Source organism: Oncorhynchus mykiss, chromosome 26, assembly GCF_057628025.1.
Source record: "Oncorhynchus mykiss isolate SJ-2025 chromosome 26, ASM5762802v1, whole genome shotgun sequence".
Lineage (NCBI taxonomy): Eukaryota > Metazoa > Chordata > Actinopteri > Salmoniformes > Salmonidae > Oncorhynchus > Oncorhynchus mykiss.
Window position 1 is genome coordinate 37,192,387 of NC_143047.1, and position 19,734 is coordinate 37,212,120.

The 19,734-nt window shown below is 44.5% G+C and overlaps 1 protein-coding gene across 1 annotated transcript in view; it reads right to left on the bottom strand.

Moving 5' to 3' along the window:
* Window positions 1–17,009: 17,009 nt before the first annotated feature.
* LOC110506192 (DEP domain-containing protein 7) overlaps window positions 17,010–19,734 on the bottom strand; it is a 34,888-nt gene continuing 32,163 nt past the window's right edge. Inside the window, exons 8-9 of the mRNA XM_090222914.1 lie at window positions 17,533–17,611; window positions 17,010–17,394 (exon numbers count right to left, since the gene is read on the bottom strand). Of these exons, the coding sequence (XP_090079040.1) occupies window positions 17,180–17,394; window positions 17,533–17,611 (294 nt within the window). The 3' untranslated portion in view covers window positions 17,010–17,179. The remainder of the gene's footprint in view (window positions 17,395–17,532; window positions 17,612–19,734) is intronic.

Sequence of the window (19,734 nt, forward strand, 5' to 3'; positions counted from 1 at the left end):
ACGTCTACGTGACTGCAGCACTGATGGAGTACTACTGCAGTAAGGTGGGTCTACATAGGCTACGGAAAATTGTCTGAACATTTGGGATTGAGGCAATGGGACGGAGTCATCGGTTGACGGATGATGGAGAACCGAAAACAGTCGACTTGAAAATAGCGTTTGACGGACAAAAACTGATAATTGATGAATGCATATAAGATTTAATCTGTGTTCCTGTGTCTCTCTGGCCTTAGCCTGACACCCATGCCAACAGTGCAAAGAGAATATAAGGGGAACCATTCTTTGTCTCAATGTTTGACTGGTCTTCCGTTACCTTCCCTCACAGGACAAATCAGTGGCCTTTAAGATATTTGAGCTGGGCTTGAAGAAATATGGAGACATTCCAGAGTATATACTTGCATACATCGATTACCTCTCACACCTTAATGGTAAGTGACAAGTGACGGATTCATTTATTGAGACTTGTCATTCACCCTCTTGTGTAACAATAACACAACCACGGGTAGCTGCCATGGCAACAGTCACTGAGATTGTATAGTTGTTTAGCGATGGTATTGAAGACTACAGGGGATCTAATATCAGTGTATTTGTTCAACATGCTGATCCTATTCTCTCTATGACATGGACCCAGTGACATCCTCTATCAATTACTCATATAGTCAAACTAGATCAAACCCAGGCAGAGGCGGTCTATAGACGCCGGTGTGTGTTTCTTTATTTCATTGGCGTGTATATACTGAACAAAAATATAAACAACATCCAAGATTTTAGTCAAGTCAAATTTATTTATATAGCCCTTCGTACATCAGCTGATATCTCAAAGTGCTGTACAGAAACCCAGCCTAAAACCCCAAACAGCAAGCAATGCAGGTGTAGAAGCACCGTGGCTAGGAAAAACTCCCTAGAAAGGCCAAAACCTAGGAAGAAACCTAGAGAGGAACCAGGCTATGTGGGGTGGCCAGTCCTCTTCTGGCTGTGCCGGGTGGAGATTATAACAGAACATGGCCAAGATGTTCAAATGTTCATGAATGACCAGCATGGTCAAATAATAATAATCACATGCAGAACAGTTGAAACTGGAGCAGCAGCACGGCCATGTGGACTGGGGACAGCAAGGAGTCATCATGCCAGGTAGTCCTGAGGCATGGTCCTAGGGCCTAGGTCCTCCCAGAGAGAGAAAGTAAGAGAGAATTAGAGTAGCATATTTAAATTCACACAGGACACCGGATAGGACAGGAGAAGTACTCCAGATATAACAGACTGACCCTAGCCCCCTGACACAAACTATTGCAGCATAAATACTGGAGGCTGAGACAGGAGGGGAGACACCCCAAACAGGTAAGATATAACTCCACCCACTGCCAAAGCACAGCCCCCACACCACTAGAGGGATATCTTCAACCACCAACTTACCATCCTGAGACAAGGCTGAGTATAGCTGAGTTAGTTTTAATATAAGGAAATCAGTCAATTGAAATAAATAAATTAGGCCCTAATCTATAGATTTTACATGACTGGGAATACAGATATGCATCTGTTGGTCACAGATCGCTTAAAAACAAAAGGTGGGGGCGTGGATCAGAAAACCAGTCCGTATCTGGTGTGACCACCATTTGCCTCATGCAGCACAACAAGTCTCCTTCGCATCAGGCTGTTGATTGTGGCTGGTAAACTGTTGTCCCACTCCTCTTCAATGGCTGAGCAAGTTGCTGGATATTGATGGGAACAGGAACACGCTGTCGTACACGTCGATCCAGAACATCCCAAACATGCTCAATGGGTGACATGTCTGGTGAATATGCAGGCCATGGAAGAACTGAGACATTTTCAGCTTCCAGGAATTGTGTACAGATCCTTGCGTCATGGGGCTGTGCATCATCATGCTGAAATATGAGGTGATGGCTGCGGATTAATGGCACGACAATGGGCCCCAGGATTTCATCACGGTATATCTGTGCGTTCATATTGCCATCGATAAAATGCAGTTGTGTTCATTGTCCGTAGCTAATGCCTGCCCATACCATAACCCCACAACCACCATGGGGCACTCTGTTCACAACGTTGACATCAGCAAACCGCTCGCCCACACCACGCCATACACGTGGTCTGTGGTTGTGAGGCCTATTGGACATACTGCCAAATTCTCTAAAAAGATATTGGAGGTGACTTAACATTACATACTATGGCAACACCTCTGATGGTCATTACTGCAGTCAGCATGCTAATTTAATGCCCCCTCAACTTCAAACACCTGTGGCATTGTGTTGTGTGACATAACTGTATATTTTACAGTGGCCTGTTATTGTCCACGGCACAAGGTGCACCTGTGTAATGATCATGCTATTTAAAACCTCCTACAGGGTCGGTGTTCCCCCCCGCGGGACAGTTGAGCTAACGTAGGCTAATGTGATTAGCATGAAGTTGTAAGTAAACAAGAAAATTTCCCAGGACGAAGACATATGTGATATTGGCAGAAAGCTTAAATTATTTTTTATCTAACTGCACTGTCCAATTTTCAGTAGCTATTACAGTGAAATAATACCATGCTATTGTTTGAGGAGAGTGCACAGTTATGAACTTGAAAATGTATTAATAATCCAATTAGGCACATTTGGGCAGTCTTGATACAACAAGAACAGAAATTGAACAGAAATGCAATGGTTCATTGGATCAGTCTTAAACGTTGCACATACACTGCTGCCTCTAGTGGCCAAAATCTATTGCGCTTAGATTTCGAAGTCATATTTTGGCCTTTCTCTTATTCACTTTCTCATATTTTGGCCTTCTAACAGCATGTTTTTTTGTAATATCTTTTACCAGATCTAATATGTTATTCTCCTACATTAATTTCACATTTCCACAAACTTCAGTGTTTATTTTCAAATGGTATCAAGAATATGCATATCCTTGCTTCAGGTCCTGAGCTATAGTCAGTTAGATTTGGCTATGTCATTTTAGGCAAAATTTGGGGGGGAAAGGGTCTGATCCTATATTAATCAGCTTCTTGATATGCCACACGTCAGGTGGATGGATTTTCTTGGCAAATAAGAAATTCTCACTAACAGATGTAAACAAATGTGCACAACATTTGAGAGAAATAAGCTTTTTGTGTGTATGGAACATTTCTGGGATGAAACATGGGACCAACACTTTACATGTTAACTTTATATTTTTGTTCAGTGTAGATAGTGTTATGCTGTAAATTAGGAGACGGATTCTGAGGCATTATCTGAAACATAGTGGTAGATTCATGAGTTTGAAGGCCTCACCTCTTTCTCTACCGCCCTCCAGAGGACAACAACACCAGAGTTCTGTTTGAGCGTGTTCTCACCTCGGGAAGCCTGTCGCCAGAGAAGTCTGGGTATGAGGAATTATGTTCTTACAACACCCACATTAGATCTGTCTGTTGTTGTGTTATTATAGAACATCCACACTAGATCTGTCTGTTGTTGTGTTATTATAGAACATCCACACTAGATCTGTCTGTTATTATAGAACACCCACATTAGCTCTGTCTGTTATTGTTATTATAGAACAGCCACATTAAACCTGTCTGTTATTATAGAACACCCACATTAGCTCTGTCTGTTATTGTTATTATAGAACAGCCACATTAAACCTGTCTGTTATTATAGAACAGCCACATTAAACCTGTCTGTTATTGTGTTATTATAGAACAGCCACATTAAACCTGTCTGTTATTGTGTTATTAACGGGCCTGTGTGTTTGTCAACACCTCTCCCTCAGTGAGATCTGGGCACGTTTCTTGGCCTTTGAGAGTAACATCGGGGACCTGGCCAGTATCCTGAAGGTGGAGCGCAGGCGTTTCACGGCCTTCAAGGATGAGTACGAAGGCAAGGAGACAGCCCTGCTGGTGGACAGATACAAGTTCATGGACCTGTACCCCTGTTCTGCCAGCGAGCTCAAAGCCCTCGGATACAAGGTCTGTACAACTGGTGATTTCTTCAGCTTCATTTACACAGGAAGATGATTCTGACTGCTATGGTCTCTTCACCTGTTGAAGACTTCAATAGAATAAATCTATGGCTATGAAACAACTGGACCATTTGTGTTTCTCTCTTGTTCAACTCTTCAATCATGTGAGGGTAAAGGATATCTGTTTGGAATTCTATGATTTAAACCTGTGTGTGTGCAGGACGTGTCCCGTGCCAAACTGGCAGCGTTGCTCCAGACAGAGACGGTGGTGACTCCATCGGCTCCCACGCAAAAGGACGAGGCCGACCGCAAACCAGAGTACCCCAAACCTGACACCAGCCAGATGATCCCCTACCAACCACGACACTTGGCCCGTACGTACCTTACCCCCTCCTCTACCTCTACCAGCTACAACACCTGTCTAGTAGGTACCTTACCCCCTCCTCTACCCCTACCACACCTGTCTAGTAGGTACCTTACCCCCTCTACCATCTACCACACCTGTCTAGTAGGTACCTTACCCCTCCTCTACCGCTACCAGCTACAACACCTGTCTAGTAGGTACCTTACCCCCTCCTCTACCTCTACCAGCTACAACACCTGACTAGTAGGTACCTTACCCCCTCCTCTACCGCTACCAGCTACAACACCTGTCTAGTAGGTACCTTACCCATCCTCTACCTCTACCAGCTACAACACCTGTCTAGTAGGTACCTTACCCCTCCTCTACCTCTACCAGCTACAACACCTGTCTAGTAGGTACCTTACCCCTCCTCTACCGCTACCAGCTACAACACCTGTCTAGTAGGTACCTTACCCCCTCCTCTACCTCTACCACACCTGTCTAGTAGGTACCTTACCCCTCCTCTACCGCTACCAGCTACAACACCTGTCTAGTAGGTACCTTACCCCCTCCTCTACCTCTACCAGCTACAACACCTGACTAGTAGGTACCTTACCCCCTCCTCTACCGCTACCAGCTACAACACCTGTCTAGTAGGTACCTTACCCATCCTCTACCTCTACCAGCTACAACACCTGTCTAGTAGGTACCTTACCCCTCCTCTACCTCTACCAGCTACAACACCTGTCTAGTAGGTACCTTACCCCTCCTCTACCTCTACCAGCTACAACACCTGTCTAGTAGGTACCTTACCCCCTCCTCTACCTCTACCACACCTGTCTAGTAGGTACCTTACCCCCTCCTCTACCTCTACCACACCTGACTAGTAGGTACCTTACCCCTCCTCTACCTCTACCACACCTGTCTAGTAGGTACCTTACCCCTCCTCTACCTCTACCAGCTACAACACCTGTCTAGTAGGTACCTTACCCCCTCCTCTACCTCTACCACACCTGTCTAGTAGGTACCTTACCCCTCCTCTACCGCTACCAGCTACAACACCTGTCTAGTAGGTACCTTACCCCCTCCTCTACCTCTACCAGCTACAACACCTGTCTAGTAGGTACCTTACCCCCTCCTCTACCTCTACCAGCTACAACACCTGTCTAGTAGGTACCTTACCCCTCCTCTACCGCTACCAGCTACAACACCTGTCTAGTAGGTACCTTACCCCCTCCTCTACCTCTACCACACCTGTCTAGTAGGTACCTTACCCCTCCTCTACCGCTACCAGCTACAACACCTGTCTAGTAGGTACCTTACCCCCTCCTCTACCTCTACCAGCTACAACACCTGACTAGTAGGTACCTTACCCCCTCCTCTACCGCTACCAGCTACAACACCTGTCTAGTAGGTACCTTACCCATCCTCTACCTCTACCAGCTACAACACCTGTCTAGTAGGTACCTTACCCCTCCTCTACCTCTACCAGCTACAACACCTGTCTAGTAGGTACCTTACCCCTCCTCTACCTCTACCAGCTACAACACCTGTCTAGTAGGTACCTTACCCCCTCCTCTACCTCTACCACACCTGTCTAGTAGGTACCTTACCCCCTCCTCTACCTCTACCACACCTGACTAGTAGGTACCTTACCCCTCCTCTACCTCTACCACACCTGTCTAGTAGGTACCTTACCCCTCCTCTACCTCTACCAGCTACAACACCTGTCTAGTATGTACCTTACCCCCTCTACCCCTACCAGCTACCACACCTGACTAGTAGGTACCTTACCTAAGACGCTCCAGCCTTTAGGAATCTTGCTCCACACTCCAGTCAAGTTGGGCTCCACTCCAGCTCCTCTCACATGCTCTGGTCTCTCCACACAGCTCCAGGACTGCACCCTGTTCCAGGGGGGGTGTTCCCGGTCCCCCCGGCCGCAGTCATCCTGATGAAGCTACTGCCTCCACCAACCTGCTTCGTGGTCAGTACCAACACCTCACCACTCACTGTTGGTGACATCACAGTACCAACACCCCACCACTCACTGTTGGTGACATCACAGTACCAACACCTCACCACTCACTGTTGGTGACATCACTGTACAAACACCCCACCACTCACTGTTGGTGACATCACAGTACCAACACCCCACCACTCACTGTTGGTGACATCACAGTACCAACACCCCACCACTCACTGTTGGTGACATCACAGTACCAACACCCCACCACTCACTGTTGGTGACATCACAGTACCAACACCCCACCACTCACTGTTGGTGACATCACAGTACCAACACCCCACCACTCACTGTTGGTGACATCACAGTACCAACACCCCACCACTCACTGTTGGTGACATCACAGTACCAACACCCCACCACTCACTGTTGGTGACATCACAGTACCAACACCCCACCACTCACTGTTGGTGACGTCTCAGTGCCAACACCCCACCACTCACTGTTGGTGACATCACAGTGCCAACACCACTCACTGTTGGTGACATCACAGTACCAACACCCCACCACTCACTGTTGGTGACATCACAGTGCCATCACAGTGCCAACACCACTCACTGTTGGTGACATCACAGTACCAACACCCCACCACTCACTGTTGGTGACATCACAGTGCCAACACCCCACCACTCACTGTTGGTGACATCATGTGGCTGTTGTGCTGATGTTGTGGTGTTTCTGCAGGGGCCCTTTGTGCAGGTGGATGAACTGATGGAGAGCTTCAGGAGATGTACACTACCAGAGAGTAAGTAGCTTTGAAACTGTCAGATATCACCAAGCTTTCCTTTAGATGTTCCTTTGCCTGAATAGCACACTTAATGTTGATGTGAATATCTCTCTCTCAGCTGTAGATGCAGCAGTAGAGTTGATAACGGGCAGGCAGCCTGATACCGGAGGAGAAGGGAACGGTTCCATGGAGAACCACGCCATGACCAAGTCACTGAAGAGACCCAATGCAGACTCTGATGAAGAGGAGGACAAGGGCGCTGTGGCCCCACCCGTTCACGACATCTACCGCGCTCGCCAGCAGAAGAGGATCCGGTGAACACACACTCACTCAGACACACGTACACTTGGGATGGACTCTGTACAGGAATGTAACCCATTACGTCAAACCTTTTAGGGCAAACAGACTCGTCTGCAGTTTGTCTGGAAGATGCTTTATATCCAACCATCGTTGGTCCCTCTACACACACCTGTGTTTGTTTTGTTGTTGGTGTTTTTTTAACAGTTTTATTTTTTAAAGCTGGGTGACTAATACTGTACAAAGTTTTTAATTCAACCCTTAATTTGACACTCAGCTGTTTGGCCTTGTGAACCTCTGGTGATGGACAAATGGAATCGACCTGTTTTTCTAGTCAAATTGAGAGAATACATTTCCTTTCAATAAAAAGAGGAGAAAAGAACCCAAACTAAACTGGCTCCTGTCTTGTGTGTTACTGAAATGATCACTTCTGTTCTCTTAGGTTATTTGAATGTTATTTCAAGGTCAATCATGTTTGAGGGGTAAAAGTCTACAGTATATATCTGTGGCTGTGCACATTTAATAATCACCACTAGGGTTCAGCGTGGTGCTGTCCAGACCAGAGATTTCCAGCTGTGTGTATCAGTGCATCAGCAGAGGAGCCTGATAAAACCAGTCTCCATCTATCTAATCATATTCCCTGCCTTGATGATGAGACCTGCTCAGTACCAGACCATCATCTGTCTGTTAGGGCTGAGACAGGTCTGCCTCTGGTCACCTCCACCAGCCTGTTATTAACTCAGTAACTATGACTGATCTACGTACGGGTGCATTGTAGGCCGGTATCACACCCAGATCAATCTAGAACTGGCTAATCTAGGGGTCTTTAAAGGGCCCTGTATTTGTGTTAACTGAATAGGTTCTGGGAGAACATCCAAACCAAAGTTTAAACGTGATGGCTAATCTAGGGGTCTTTAAAGGACCCTGTATTTGTGTTAACTGAATAGATTCTGGGAGAACATCCAAACCAAAGTTTAAACGTGATGGCTAATGTGTTGGGAGGGGAGAAGTTGGTTCAGTGAGTTTAGAAATAGTGTTCTTCCCTCCGGTCCAAATCTCCACTGACCGCATTCCTCATGAGTTAAGGATGTGGAAGAGAAGATGTGGAGAGGGGACTGATTTAAATACCTGCTGCTATTTCCTGCTTACACAACCTAATATGTAACAATCCGATATGGACGGTAAAACTAGCCAATCAAAAATAGTCTTGTTGAACGGAGCTGTGTGTGTTGGTGCATTTCACATGGATCCATACTAGGATACATACTAGAATACATTTTAATGGTGCATTGGCTGTACTCTAGTTGTGTGGTTTGGAGGACAGGTGAGTTTAATATTGGCCTAGGACAGGAAGACACACTCAATAACATGCTTCCTAGAGGAAATCTTCCTGCTGTTCATTAAGGCAGGTACATCAATATTTATCCACCCATGCACACAATAGCTTCCACTACGGCTGATAATCAACTGACAATGAGTTGTTTGGCAGCTCACTTACCCTGGGCTCTATTAAACCTATTCACAGTGACAACGTCCTCTGTAGGAGAGAGATCCATAACAGATCACAACACTAACGATGTGCCCTCCATACCATAATGTTGTCCTATTATCTGGACACCTAGCCCAAGTCAATCAACCCTTTACCAGACACCTAGCCCCAAGTCAATCAGCCCTTTACCAGACACCTAGCTCCAAGTCAATCAACCCTTTACCAGACACCTACTGTAGCCCCAAGTCAATCAGCCCTTTACCAGACATCTACTGTAGCCCCAAGTCAATCAGCCCTTTACCAGACATCTACTGTAGCCCCAAGTCAATCAGCCCTTTACCAGACACCTACTGTAGCCCCAAGTCAATCAGCCCTTTACCAGACATCTACTGTAGTCCCAAGTCAATCAGCCCTTTACCAGACATCTACTGTAGCCCCAAGTCAATCAGCCCTTTACCAGACATCTACTGTAGCCTCAAGTCAATCAGCCCTTTACCAGACATCTACTGTAGCCTCAAGTAAATCAACCCTTTACCAGACACCTACTGTAGCCCCAAGTCAATCAGCCCTTTACCAGACATCTACTGTAGCCTCAAGTAAATCAACCCTTTACCAGACATCTACTGTAGCCCCAAGTCAATCAGCCCTTTACCAGACATCTACTGTAGCCCCAAGTCAATCAGCCCTTTACCAGACACCTAGCCCAAGTCAATCAACCCTTTACCAGATACCTAGCCCAAGTCAATCAGCCCTTTACCGGACACCTACTGTAACCCCAAGTCAATCAACCCTTTACCAGACACCTACTGTAACCCCAAGTCAATCAACCCTTTACCAGACACCTACTGTAGTCCCAAGTCAATCAGCCCTTTACCAGACACCTACTGTAGCCCCAAGTCAATCAGCCCTTTACCAGACACCTAGCTCCAAGTCAATCAGCCCTTTACCAGACACCTACTGTAGTCCCAAGTCAATCAGCCCTTTACCAGACACCTACTGTAGCCCCAAGTCAATCAGCCCTTTACCAGACACCTACTGTAGCCCCAAGTCAATCAGCCCTTTACCAGACACCTACTGTAGCCCCAAGTCAATCAGCCCTTTACCAGACACCTAGCTCCAAGTCAATCAGCCCTTTACCAGACACCTACTGTAGTCCCAAGTCAATCAGCCCTTTACCAGACATCTACTGTAGCCCCAAGTAAATCAACCCTTTACCAGACACCTACTGTAGCCCCAAGTCAATCAGCCCTTTACCAGACATCTACTGTAGCCCCAAGTCAATCAGCCCTTTACCAGACACCTACTGTAGCCCCAAGTCAATCAGCCCTTTACCAGACATCTACTGTAGTCCCAAGTCAATCAGCCCTTTACCAGACATCTACTGTAGCCCCATGTCAATCAGCCCTTTACCAGACATCTACTGTAGCCCCAAGTCAATCAGCCCTTTACCAGACATCTAATGTAGCCCCAAGTCAATCAGCCCTTTACCAGACACCTACTGTAGTCCCAAGTCAATCAGCCCTTTACCAGACACCTACTGTAGCCCCAAGTCAATCAGCCCTTTACCAGACACCTACTGTAGTCCCAAGTCAATCAGCCCTTTACCAGACATCTACTGTAGCCTCAAGTCAATCAGCCCTTTATCAGACATCTACTGTAGCCTCAAGTAAATCAACCCTTTACCAGACACCTACTGTAGCCCCAAGTCAATCAGCCCTTTACCAGACATCTACTGTAGCCTCAAGTAAATCAACCCTTTACCAGACACCTACTGTAGCCCCAAGTCAATCAGCCCTTTACCAGACATCTACTGTAGCCCCAAGTCAATCAGCCCTTTACCAGACACCTAGCCCAAGTCAATCAACCCTTTACCAGACACCTAGCCCAAGTCAATCAGCCCTTTACCGGACACCTACTGTAACCCCAAGTCAATCAACCCTTTACCAGACACCTACTGTAACCCCAAGTCAATCAACCCTTTACCAGACACCTACTGTAACCCCAAGTCAATCAACCCTTTACCAGACACCTACTGTAGTCCCAAGTCAATCAGCCCTTTACCAGACACCTTCTGTAGCCCCAAGTCAATCAGCCCTTTACCAGACACCTAGCTCCAAGTCAATCAGCCCTTTACCAGACACCTACTGTAGTCCCAAGTCAATCAGCCCTTTACCAGACACCTACTGTAGCCCCAAGTCAATCAGCCCTTTACCAGACACCTACTGTAGCCCCAAGTCAATCAGCCCTTTACCAGACATCTACTGTAGCCCCAAGTAAATCAACCCTTTACCAGACACCTAGCTCCAAGTCAATCAGCCCTTTACCAGACACCTACTGTAGTCCCAAGTCAATCAGCCCTTTACCAGACATCTACTGTAGCCCCAAGTCAATCAACCCTTTACCAGACACCTAGCTCCAAGTCAATCAGCATTTTACCAGACATCTACTGTAGTCCCAAGTCAATCAGCCCTTTACCAGACATCTACTGTAGCCTCAAGTCAATCAGCCCTTTACCAGACATCTACTGTAGCTCCAAGTCAATCAGCCCTTTACCAGACACCTACTGTAGCCCCAAGTCAATCAGCCCTTTACCAGACACCTACTGTAGCCCCAAGTCAATCAGCCCTTTACCAGACATCTACTGTAGCCCCAAGTCAATCAGCCCTTTACCAGACATCTACTGTAGCCTCAAGTAAATCAGCCCTTTACCAGACATCTACTGTAGCCCCAAGTCAATCAGCCCTTTACCAGACACCTAGCCCAAGTCAATCAACCCTTTACCAGACACCTAGCCCAAGTCAATCAGCCCTTTACCGGACACCTACTGTAACCCCAAGTCAATCAACCCTTTACCAGACACCTACTGTAACCCCAAGTCAATCAACCCTTTACCAGACACCTACTGTAACCCCAAGTCAATCAACCCTTTACCAGACACCTACTGTAGTCCCAAGTCAATCAGCCCTTTACCAGACACCTTCTGTAGCCCCAAGTCAATCAGCCCTTTACCAGACACCTAGCTCCAAGTCAATCAGCCCTTTACCAGACACCTACTGTAGTCCCAAGTCAATCAGCCCTTTACCAGACACCTACTGTAGCCCCAAGTCAATCAGCCCTTTACCAGACACCTACTGTAGCCCCAAGTCAATCAGCCCTTTACCAGACACCTACTGTAGCCCCAAGTCAATCAGCCCTTTACCAGACACCTAGCTCCAAGTCAATCAGCCCTTTACCAGACACCTACTGTAGTCCCAAGTCAATCAGCCCTTTACCAGACATCTACTGTAGCCCCAAGTAAATCAACCCTTTACCAGACACCTAGCTCCAAGTCAATCAGCCCTTTACCAGACACCTACTGTAGTCCCAAGTCAATCAGCCCTTTACCAGACATCTACTGTAGCCCCAAGTCAATCAACCCTTTACCAGACACCTAGCTCCAAGTCAATCAGCCCTTTACCAGACATCTACTGTAGTCCCAAGTCAATCAGCCCTTTACCAGACATCTACTGTAGCCTCAAGTCAATCAGCCCTTTACCAGACATCTACTGTAGCTCCAAGTCAATCAGCCCTTTACCAGACACCTACTGTAGCCCCAAGTCAATCAGCCCTTTACCAGACACCTACTGTAGCCCCAAGTCAATCAGCCCTTTACCAGACATCTACTGTAGCCCCAAGTCAATCAGCCCTTTACCAGACATCTACTGTAGCCTCAAGTAAATCAGCCCTTTACCAGACATCTACTGTAGCCCCAAGTCAATCAGCCCTTTACCAGACATCTACTGTAGCCCCAAGTAAATCAATTTCAGATTGTGCTGTAGGTTAATAGTAGGGAGTTTTCTCTCTGGCAGGCAGGCAGAGGTTGCCCAACACCACTGTGTGAGAGAGCTCCTCCTCTCCTTCTCTCCTCTCGCTCCTCTACTGCTTCACTCCTCTCTCTTTCACTCCTCCCTCCTTCACTCCTCTCTCTCCTTCACTCCTCGCTCTCCTCCACTCCTTCACTCCTTCACTCCTCTCTCTCCTTCACTCCTTCACTCCTCTCTCTCCTTCACTCCTTCACTCCTCTCTCTCCTCTCCTCCTTCACTCTCTCTCCTCCACTCCTCTCTCTCCTCCACTCCTCTCTCTCCTCCACTCCTCTCTCTCCTCCACTCCTTCCCTTCCGTTTGAAGAACAACATTAGTATGCTACCCCATCTGAATGGTTTTTACATTAGTATGCTACCCCATCTGAATGTTTTTTACATTAGTATGCTACCCCCATCTGAATGGTTTTTACATTAGTATGCTACCCCATCTGAATGGTTTTTACATTAGTATGCTACCCCATCTGAATGGTTTTTACATTAGTATGCTACCCCATCTGAATGGTTTTTACATTAGTATGCTACCCCATCTGAATGGTTTTTACATTAGTATGCTACCCCATCTGAATGGTTTTTACATTAGTATGCTACCCCATCTGAATGGTTTTTACATTAGTATGCTACCCCATCTGAATGGTTTTTACATTAGTATGTTACCCCCATCTGAATGGTTTTTACATTAGTATGCTATCCCATCTGAATGGTTTTTACATTAGTATGCTACCCCATCTGAATGGTTTTTACATTAGTATGCTACCCCATCTGAATGGTTTTTACAAGATTTTATTGTGAAGCGACTGCTAGTTAGTCAAGTAAACAGAAGTGTCTGTAGGATGTCCAGTCTCAAACAGGACTGTGGATCCTCTACATCAGGATGTGCTGTGTAACCCGGGTGTCAAACACTGTAGCTACTGTGTGTCTCTGTTGTCTAATCAGACCCTTATGTCAACTGGATTGTTATGCAGCATTCAGTATCCTAGTAGTTCCTAGAACTGTTGGTTGGGACCCACTTATGGGTCACGGGAGGACTACGAATTTGTTTTGCTTCATTCATCTGTTGCTAGTTAATTCTTTAAAATTGGCCCAAAGAGCTCATTCCCACATCAATGTGTGGAATTCAGTAGCTTTATCAAGAGACTCTGAGACCAGGCCTCTTCCGCTGCTACAAATCAGTCATGTATCGAGACCTGAATAGGACTCAAGTCAAAACGGGCAACAAGATTCTGTACTGGACTTTGAAGTATGTTTAAGTTTCTAAATATGTAAAGGTGAAGTGCTGTCGGGTTATGACGGGCATCTCCCTTAACTGCAGCTGTGAACGGACAAGAGCATACGTTAAGAAACCCTGAGTACTGTCTGTGAACGGACAAGAGCATACGTTAAGAAACCCTGAGTACTGTCTGTGAACGGATAAGAGCATACGTTAAGAAACCCTGAGTACTGTCTGTGAACAGACAAGAGCATACGTTAAGAAACCCTGAGTACTGTCTGTGAACGGACAAGAGCATACGTTAAGAAACCCTGAGTACTGTCTGTGAACGGACAAGACCATACGTTAAGAAACCCTGAGTACTGTCTGTGAACAGACAAGAGCATACGTTAAGAAACCCTGAGTACTGTCTGTGAACGGACAAGAGCATACGTTAAGAAACCCTGAGTACTGTCTGTGAACGGACAAGAGCATACGTTAAGAAACACTGAGTACTGTCTGTGAATGGATAAGAGCATACGTTAAGAAACCCTGAGTACTGTCTGTGAACAGACAAGAGCATACGTTAAGAAACCCTGAGTACTGTCTGAACGGACAAGAGCATACGTTAAGAAACCCTGAGTACTGTCTGTGAACGGATAAGACCATACGTTAAGAAACCCTGAGTACTGTCTGTGAACGGATAAGAGCATACGTTAAGAAACCCTGAGTACTGTCTGTGAACGGATAAGACCATACGTTAAGAAACCCTGAGTACTGTCTGTGAACGGACAAGAGCATGCGTTAAGAAACCCTGAGTACTGTCTGTGAACGGACAAGAGCATACGTTAAGAAACCCTGAGTACTGTCTGTGAACGGATAAGACCATACGTTAAGAAACCCTGAGTACTGTCTGTGAACGGACAAGAGCATACGTTAAGAAACCCTGAGTACTGTCTGCGAACGGATAAGAGCATACGTTAAGAAACCCTGAGTACTGTCTGTGAACGGACAAGAGCATACGTTAAGAAACCCTGAGTACTGTCTGTGAACGGATAAGAGCAAACGTTAAGAAACCCTGAGTACTGTCTGCGAACGGATAAGAGCATACGTTAAGAAACCCTGAGTACTGTCTGCGAACGGATAAGAGCATACGTTAAGAAACCCTGAGTACTGTCTGTGAACGGACAAGAGCATACGTTAAGAAACCCTGAGTACTGTCTGTGAACGGATAAGACCATACGTTAAGAAACCCTGAGTACTGTCTGTGAACGGATAAGACCATACGTTAAGAAACCCTGAGTACTGTCTGCGAACGGATAAGAGCATACGTTAAGAAACCCTGAGTACTGTCTGCGAACGGATAAGAGCATACGTTAAGAAACCCTGAGTACTGTCTGTGAACGGACAAGAGTATACGTTAAGAAACCCTGAGTACTGTCTGTGAACGGACAAGAGTATACGTTAAGAAACCCTGAGTACTGTCTGTGAACGGACAAGAGCATGCGTTAAGAAACCCTGAGTACTGTCTGTGAACGGATAAGAGTATACGTTAAGAAACCCTGAGTAATGTCTGTGAACGGACAAGAGCATACGTTAAGAAACCTTGAGTACTGTCTGTGAACGGACAAGAGCATACGTTAAGAAACCCTGAGTACTGTCTGCGAACGGACAAGACCATCCATTGAGAAACCCTGAGTACTGTCTGTGAACGGACAAGACCATCCATTGAGAAACCCTGAGTACTGTCTGTGGGCTGGGAAGGTCTTGTCAGATTCCTCACTTCACTAGACACAGTGATGGACACCAACATTATATCCTTTCCTCAAAATCTGGTGAATGTCCAATTTATAAAAGTAATACTTCAACAGCAGGTAACACAAATATTGGTAACTTAACCTAAATGAATACTGTGTGGACTGGGAATTTCTTGTCAGGTTCCTCATTTCACTAAGAATACTGATGACACAGACATTTTGCAGTTTTCCTAGAACTCTGGGTAATGACCAGTTCAGCCAGTAATGTGTCGAAATGTGTAAATACAGTTATTGGTAACCTAAATGAACTTAGTGAGATGCGGTTAGGGACCCTGAAAACTGTGACAAGCACTTTCCTGATCTAGTAGGCTAAACTAGGCCATTAAGTCACATCAGTATCACAGAACCTGTTTAACCAATTAGGCGTCCCTATACTGATTGACTATCTTTCTCCTGAAGCCAAGTTGTTGCTGCCTTGACAAACAAGATGTTGACGTAGCATTGGGGAATGCAGGCTAAGAAGTCTGTCTTCTCTGGGACAATATGGGATATGGAAACCCAGAGAATGAATGAGTCTAGGTATGCAACTGTCAGCTGTTGAGTAACAATAGTCGCTCTATTGCTGAGGCACCTACTCTGTTGGTTGAGCTACAGAGACCAGAAAGAACTCGAGGGATGGTATGAATATGGATATGAATTTCAATGAATGTTTACAACAGTGGGAAAAGAAATAGGACTCAAATTTGTGGATTTCAAATTTCCTCCGGCCTGATCTCAGTCTCTGGACATTGTTATACTTTGAATGATATTGTGTGAGCAAACCACATGACAGCGTGGACTAGACTGGACGGCCTCACGTCAGCCTATTCTGAAACCCTTCATCTTTATTCCCCACACCATCTCCGTATTGTGTAACCACAGAGAAAGAATACATTCATTGAAACAGGATACGCAGAACGCATTCTGACCTTCTCCCAAAGTGGCAGCAGACCCGGGGTTTTGTTGAGGAATAGAACACTAGAAGCCATGTGCATCTGTCACACTATTAGTTCTCAATAACACTTTTTGTTCAGCCTGTTTCCAAAGGAACCGGATAAATGTAAAATAATATCTATTATATTTTGACAGACACTTGTAGTCTCTAAACGGTGTATTTAAATTATATTTCTGGGAAGTTGTCTAGGACTGTAATTTTCTGAACTTATTTCGGAACAAATTGTTGAATGTCCCAATTGAACTGGAAGACAGGACAAATGGGTTCATTTCTTTCTGAGACAATCTCTACTTCATAAGGCTGACATCCAATTTGAACATGAAATTCTATTATCAAAATGTCATCAGAGATGATTGGCCCTGTAACAGTCAAAAGAAGAGAATTCCACATTCACTTATAAAAACAATTTTCACATTTTATTAAAGCTTCCACATTCAACTCTTCACATGAGTGAAGTAAATAAAATCTATTAGTACACTGCATTTTTACAACATTTACATCACCTTTGTCTTTTTATTTTACAAATAATACATTAGTTATTCACTTAAATATCACCCTAGTTAGCTACAGATCATCACTTGACAATCTGCTTCCAAAGTACTGGACAAAGATCTCAGGATGCCCCTTGTAGAACTGTCCCAGCAAGCGTCTCTTCTCTTTGTTGGACAGTTTGGGGTTCTCGTGGATTGTCTTCAGTAGAGCCCATAGTTCCTCTTTGGTGGTCTTCTGTTTGCTCTCCACGTACGCTCTTCCATTGACTCGCCTGCAATATGTAGAGGCTGAGTGAAGAGAAAGATAGAAGGCATTACGTCTTCATTCACCACACAAAACACAGAAGGGAGGTAAAGCTTTGTCATTGATTAGTACAGATAGACAGACGTACAATCAAACAAAACAGACACCAAAAGCTCCCATACCTGTTAAGACTTGTGGGTCTTTCCCCTTCACAATGTTGGTCAGTCTATCGCTCACAAGTTTGTGCAACGACCCTGGAATCTGAAAGGAGAGGATCATATAAGTTAAACCATGTGATCAGTGCTGCATCATCTGTTTAATCTCACACACACAACTCTGTTTACAAACTGTACTCACTGTTGGAGCTCGACTCCAATATTAAAGCTATCAGAGATATGGTAGCCTGGCTAGGCATTACACACTTTACACACCAAAAAAGGGTTCCAAAAGGGTTCTTCGGCTGTCCCCATAGGAGAACACTTTTTGGTTCCAGGTAGAACCCTTTCCACAGAGGGTTCTACCTGGAACCCAAAAGGGTTCTACCTGGAACCAAGGAGGGTTCTTCAAAGGGTTCTCCTATGGGGACAGCCAAAGAACCCCTTTAGGTTCTAGATAGCACCTTTTTTTCTAAGAGTGTTCAGATCAGTGTCTTTCATGAAGTCCTATTCAAAGTTCATCCCACTGTTTGAGTAGTAAACAGTCTATGAACAGACAGTTTGAGTAGTAAACAGTCTATGAACAGACAGTTTGAGAGGTAAACAGTCTATTAACAGACAGTTTGAGTAATAAACAGTCTTAACAGTCTATTAACAGACAGTTTGAGTAGTAAACAGTCTTAACAGTCTATTAACAGACAGTTTGAGTAGTAAACAGTCTTAACAGACAGTTTGAGTAGTAAACAGTCTATGAACAGACAGTTTGAGTAGTAAACAGTCTATGAACAGACAGTTTGAGTAGTAAACAGTCTATTAACAGACAGTTTGAGTAGTAAACAGTCTATTAACAGACAGTTTGAGTAGTAAACAGTCTATTAACAGACAGTTTGAGTAGTAAACAGTCTATTAACAGACAGTTTGAGTAGTAAACAGTCTATGAACAGACAGTTTGAGTAGTAAACAGTCTATGAACAGACAGTTTGAGTAGTAAACAGTCTTAACAGACAGTTTGAGTAGTAAACAGTCTATGAACAGACAGTTTGAGTAGTAAACAGTCTATTAACAGACAGTTTGAGTAGTAAACAGTCTATTAACAGACAGTTTGAGTAGTAAACAGTCTATGAACAGACAGTTTGAGTAGTAAACAGTCTATGAACAGACAGTTTGAGTAATAAACAGTCTATTAACAGACAGTTTGAGTAGTAAACAGTCTATGAACAGACAGTTTGAGTAGTAAACAGTCTATGAACAGACAGTTTGAGTAGTAAACAGTCTATGAACAGACAGTTTGAGTAATAAACAGTCTATTAACAGACAGTTTGAGTAATAAACAGTCTATGAACAGACAGTTTGAGTGGTAAACAGTCTTAACAGACAGTTTGAGTAGTAAACAGTCTATTAACAGACAGTTTGAGTAGTAAACAGTCTATGAACAGACAGTTTGAGTAGTAAACAGTCTTAACAGACAGTTTGAGTAGTAAACAGTCTTAACAGACAGTTTGAGTAGTAAACAGTCTATTAACAGACAGTTTGAGTAGTAAACAGTCTTAACAGACAGTTTGAGTAGTAAACAGTCTATTAACAGACAGTTTGAGTAGTAAACAGTCTATGAACAGACAGTTTGAGTAGTAAACAGTCTACGAACAGACAGTTTGAGTAGTAAACAGTCTATTAACAGACAGTTTGAGTAGTAAACAGTCTATGAACAGACAGTTTGAGTAGTAAACAGTCTATTAACAGACAGTTTGAGTAGTAAACAGTCTTAACAGACAGTTTGAGTAGTAAACAGTCTATTAACAGACAGTTTGAGTAGTAAACAGTCTATGAACAGACAGTTTGAGTAGTAAACAGTCTACGAACAGACAGTTTGAGTAGTAAACAGTCTATGAACAGACAGTTTGAGTAGTAAACAGTCTTAACAGACAGTTTGAGTAGTAAACAGTCTTAACAGACAGTTTGAGTAGTAAACAGTCTATGAACAGACAGTTTGAGTAGTAAACAGTCTACGAACAGACAGTTTGAGTAGTAAACAGTCTATGAACAGACAGTTTGAGTAGTAAACAGTCTATGAACAGACAGTTTGAGTAGTAAACAGTCTACGAACAGACAGTTTGAGTAGTAAACAGTCTATGAACAGACAGTTTGAGAGGTAAACAGTCTATGAACAGACAGTTTGAGTAGTAAACAGTCTATGAACAGACAGTTTGAGTAGTAAACAGTCTATTAACA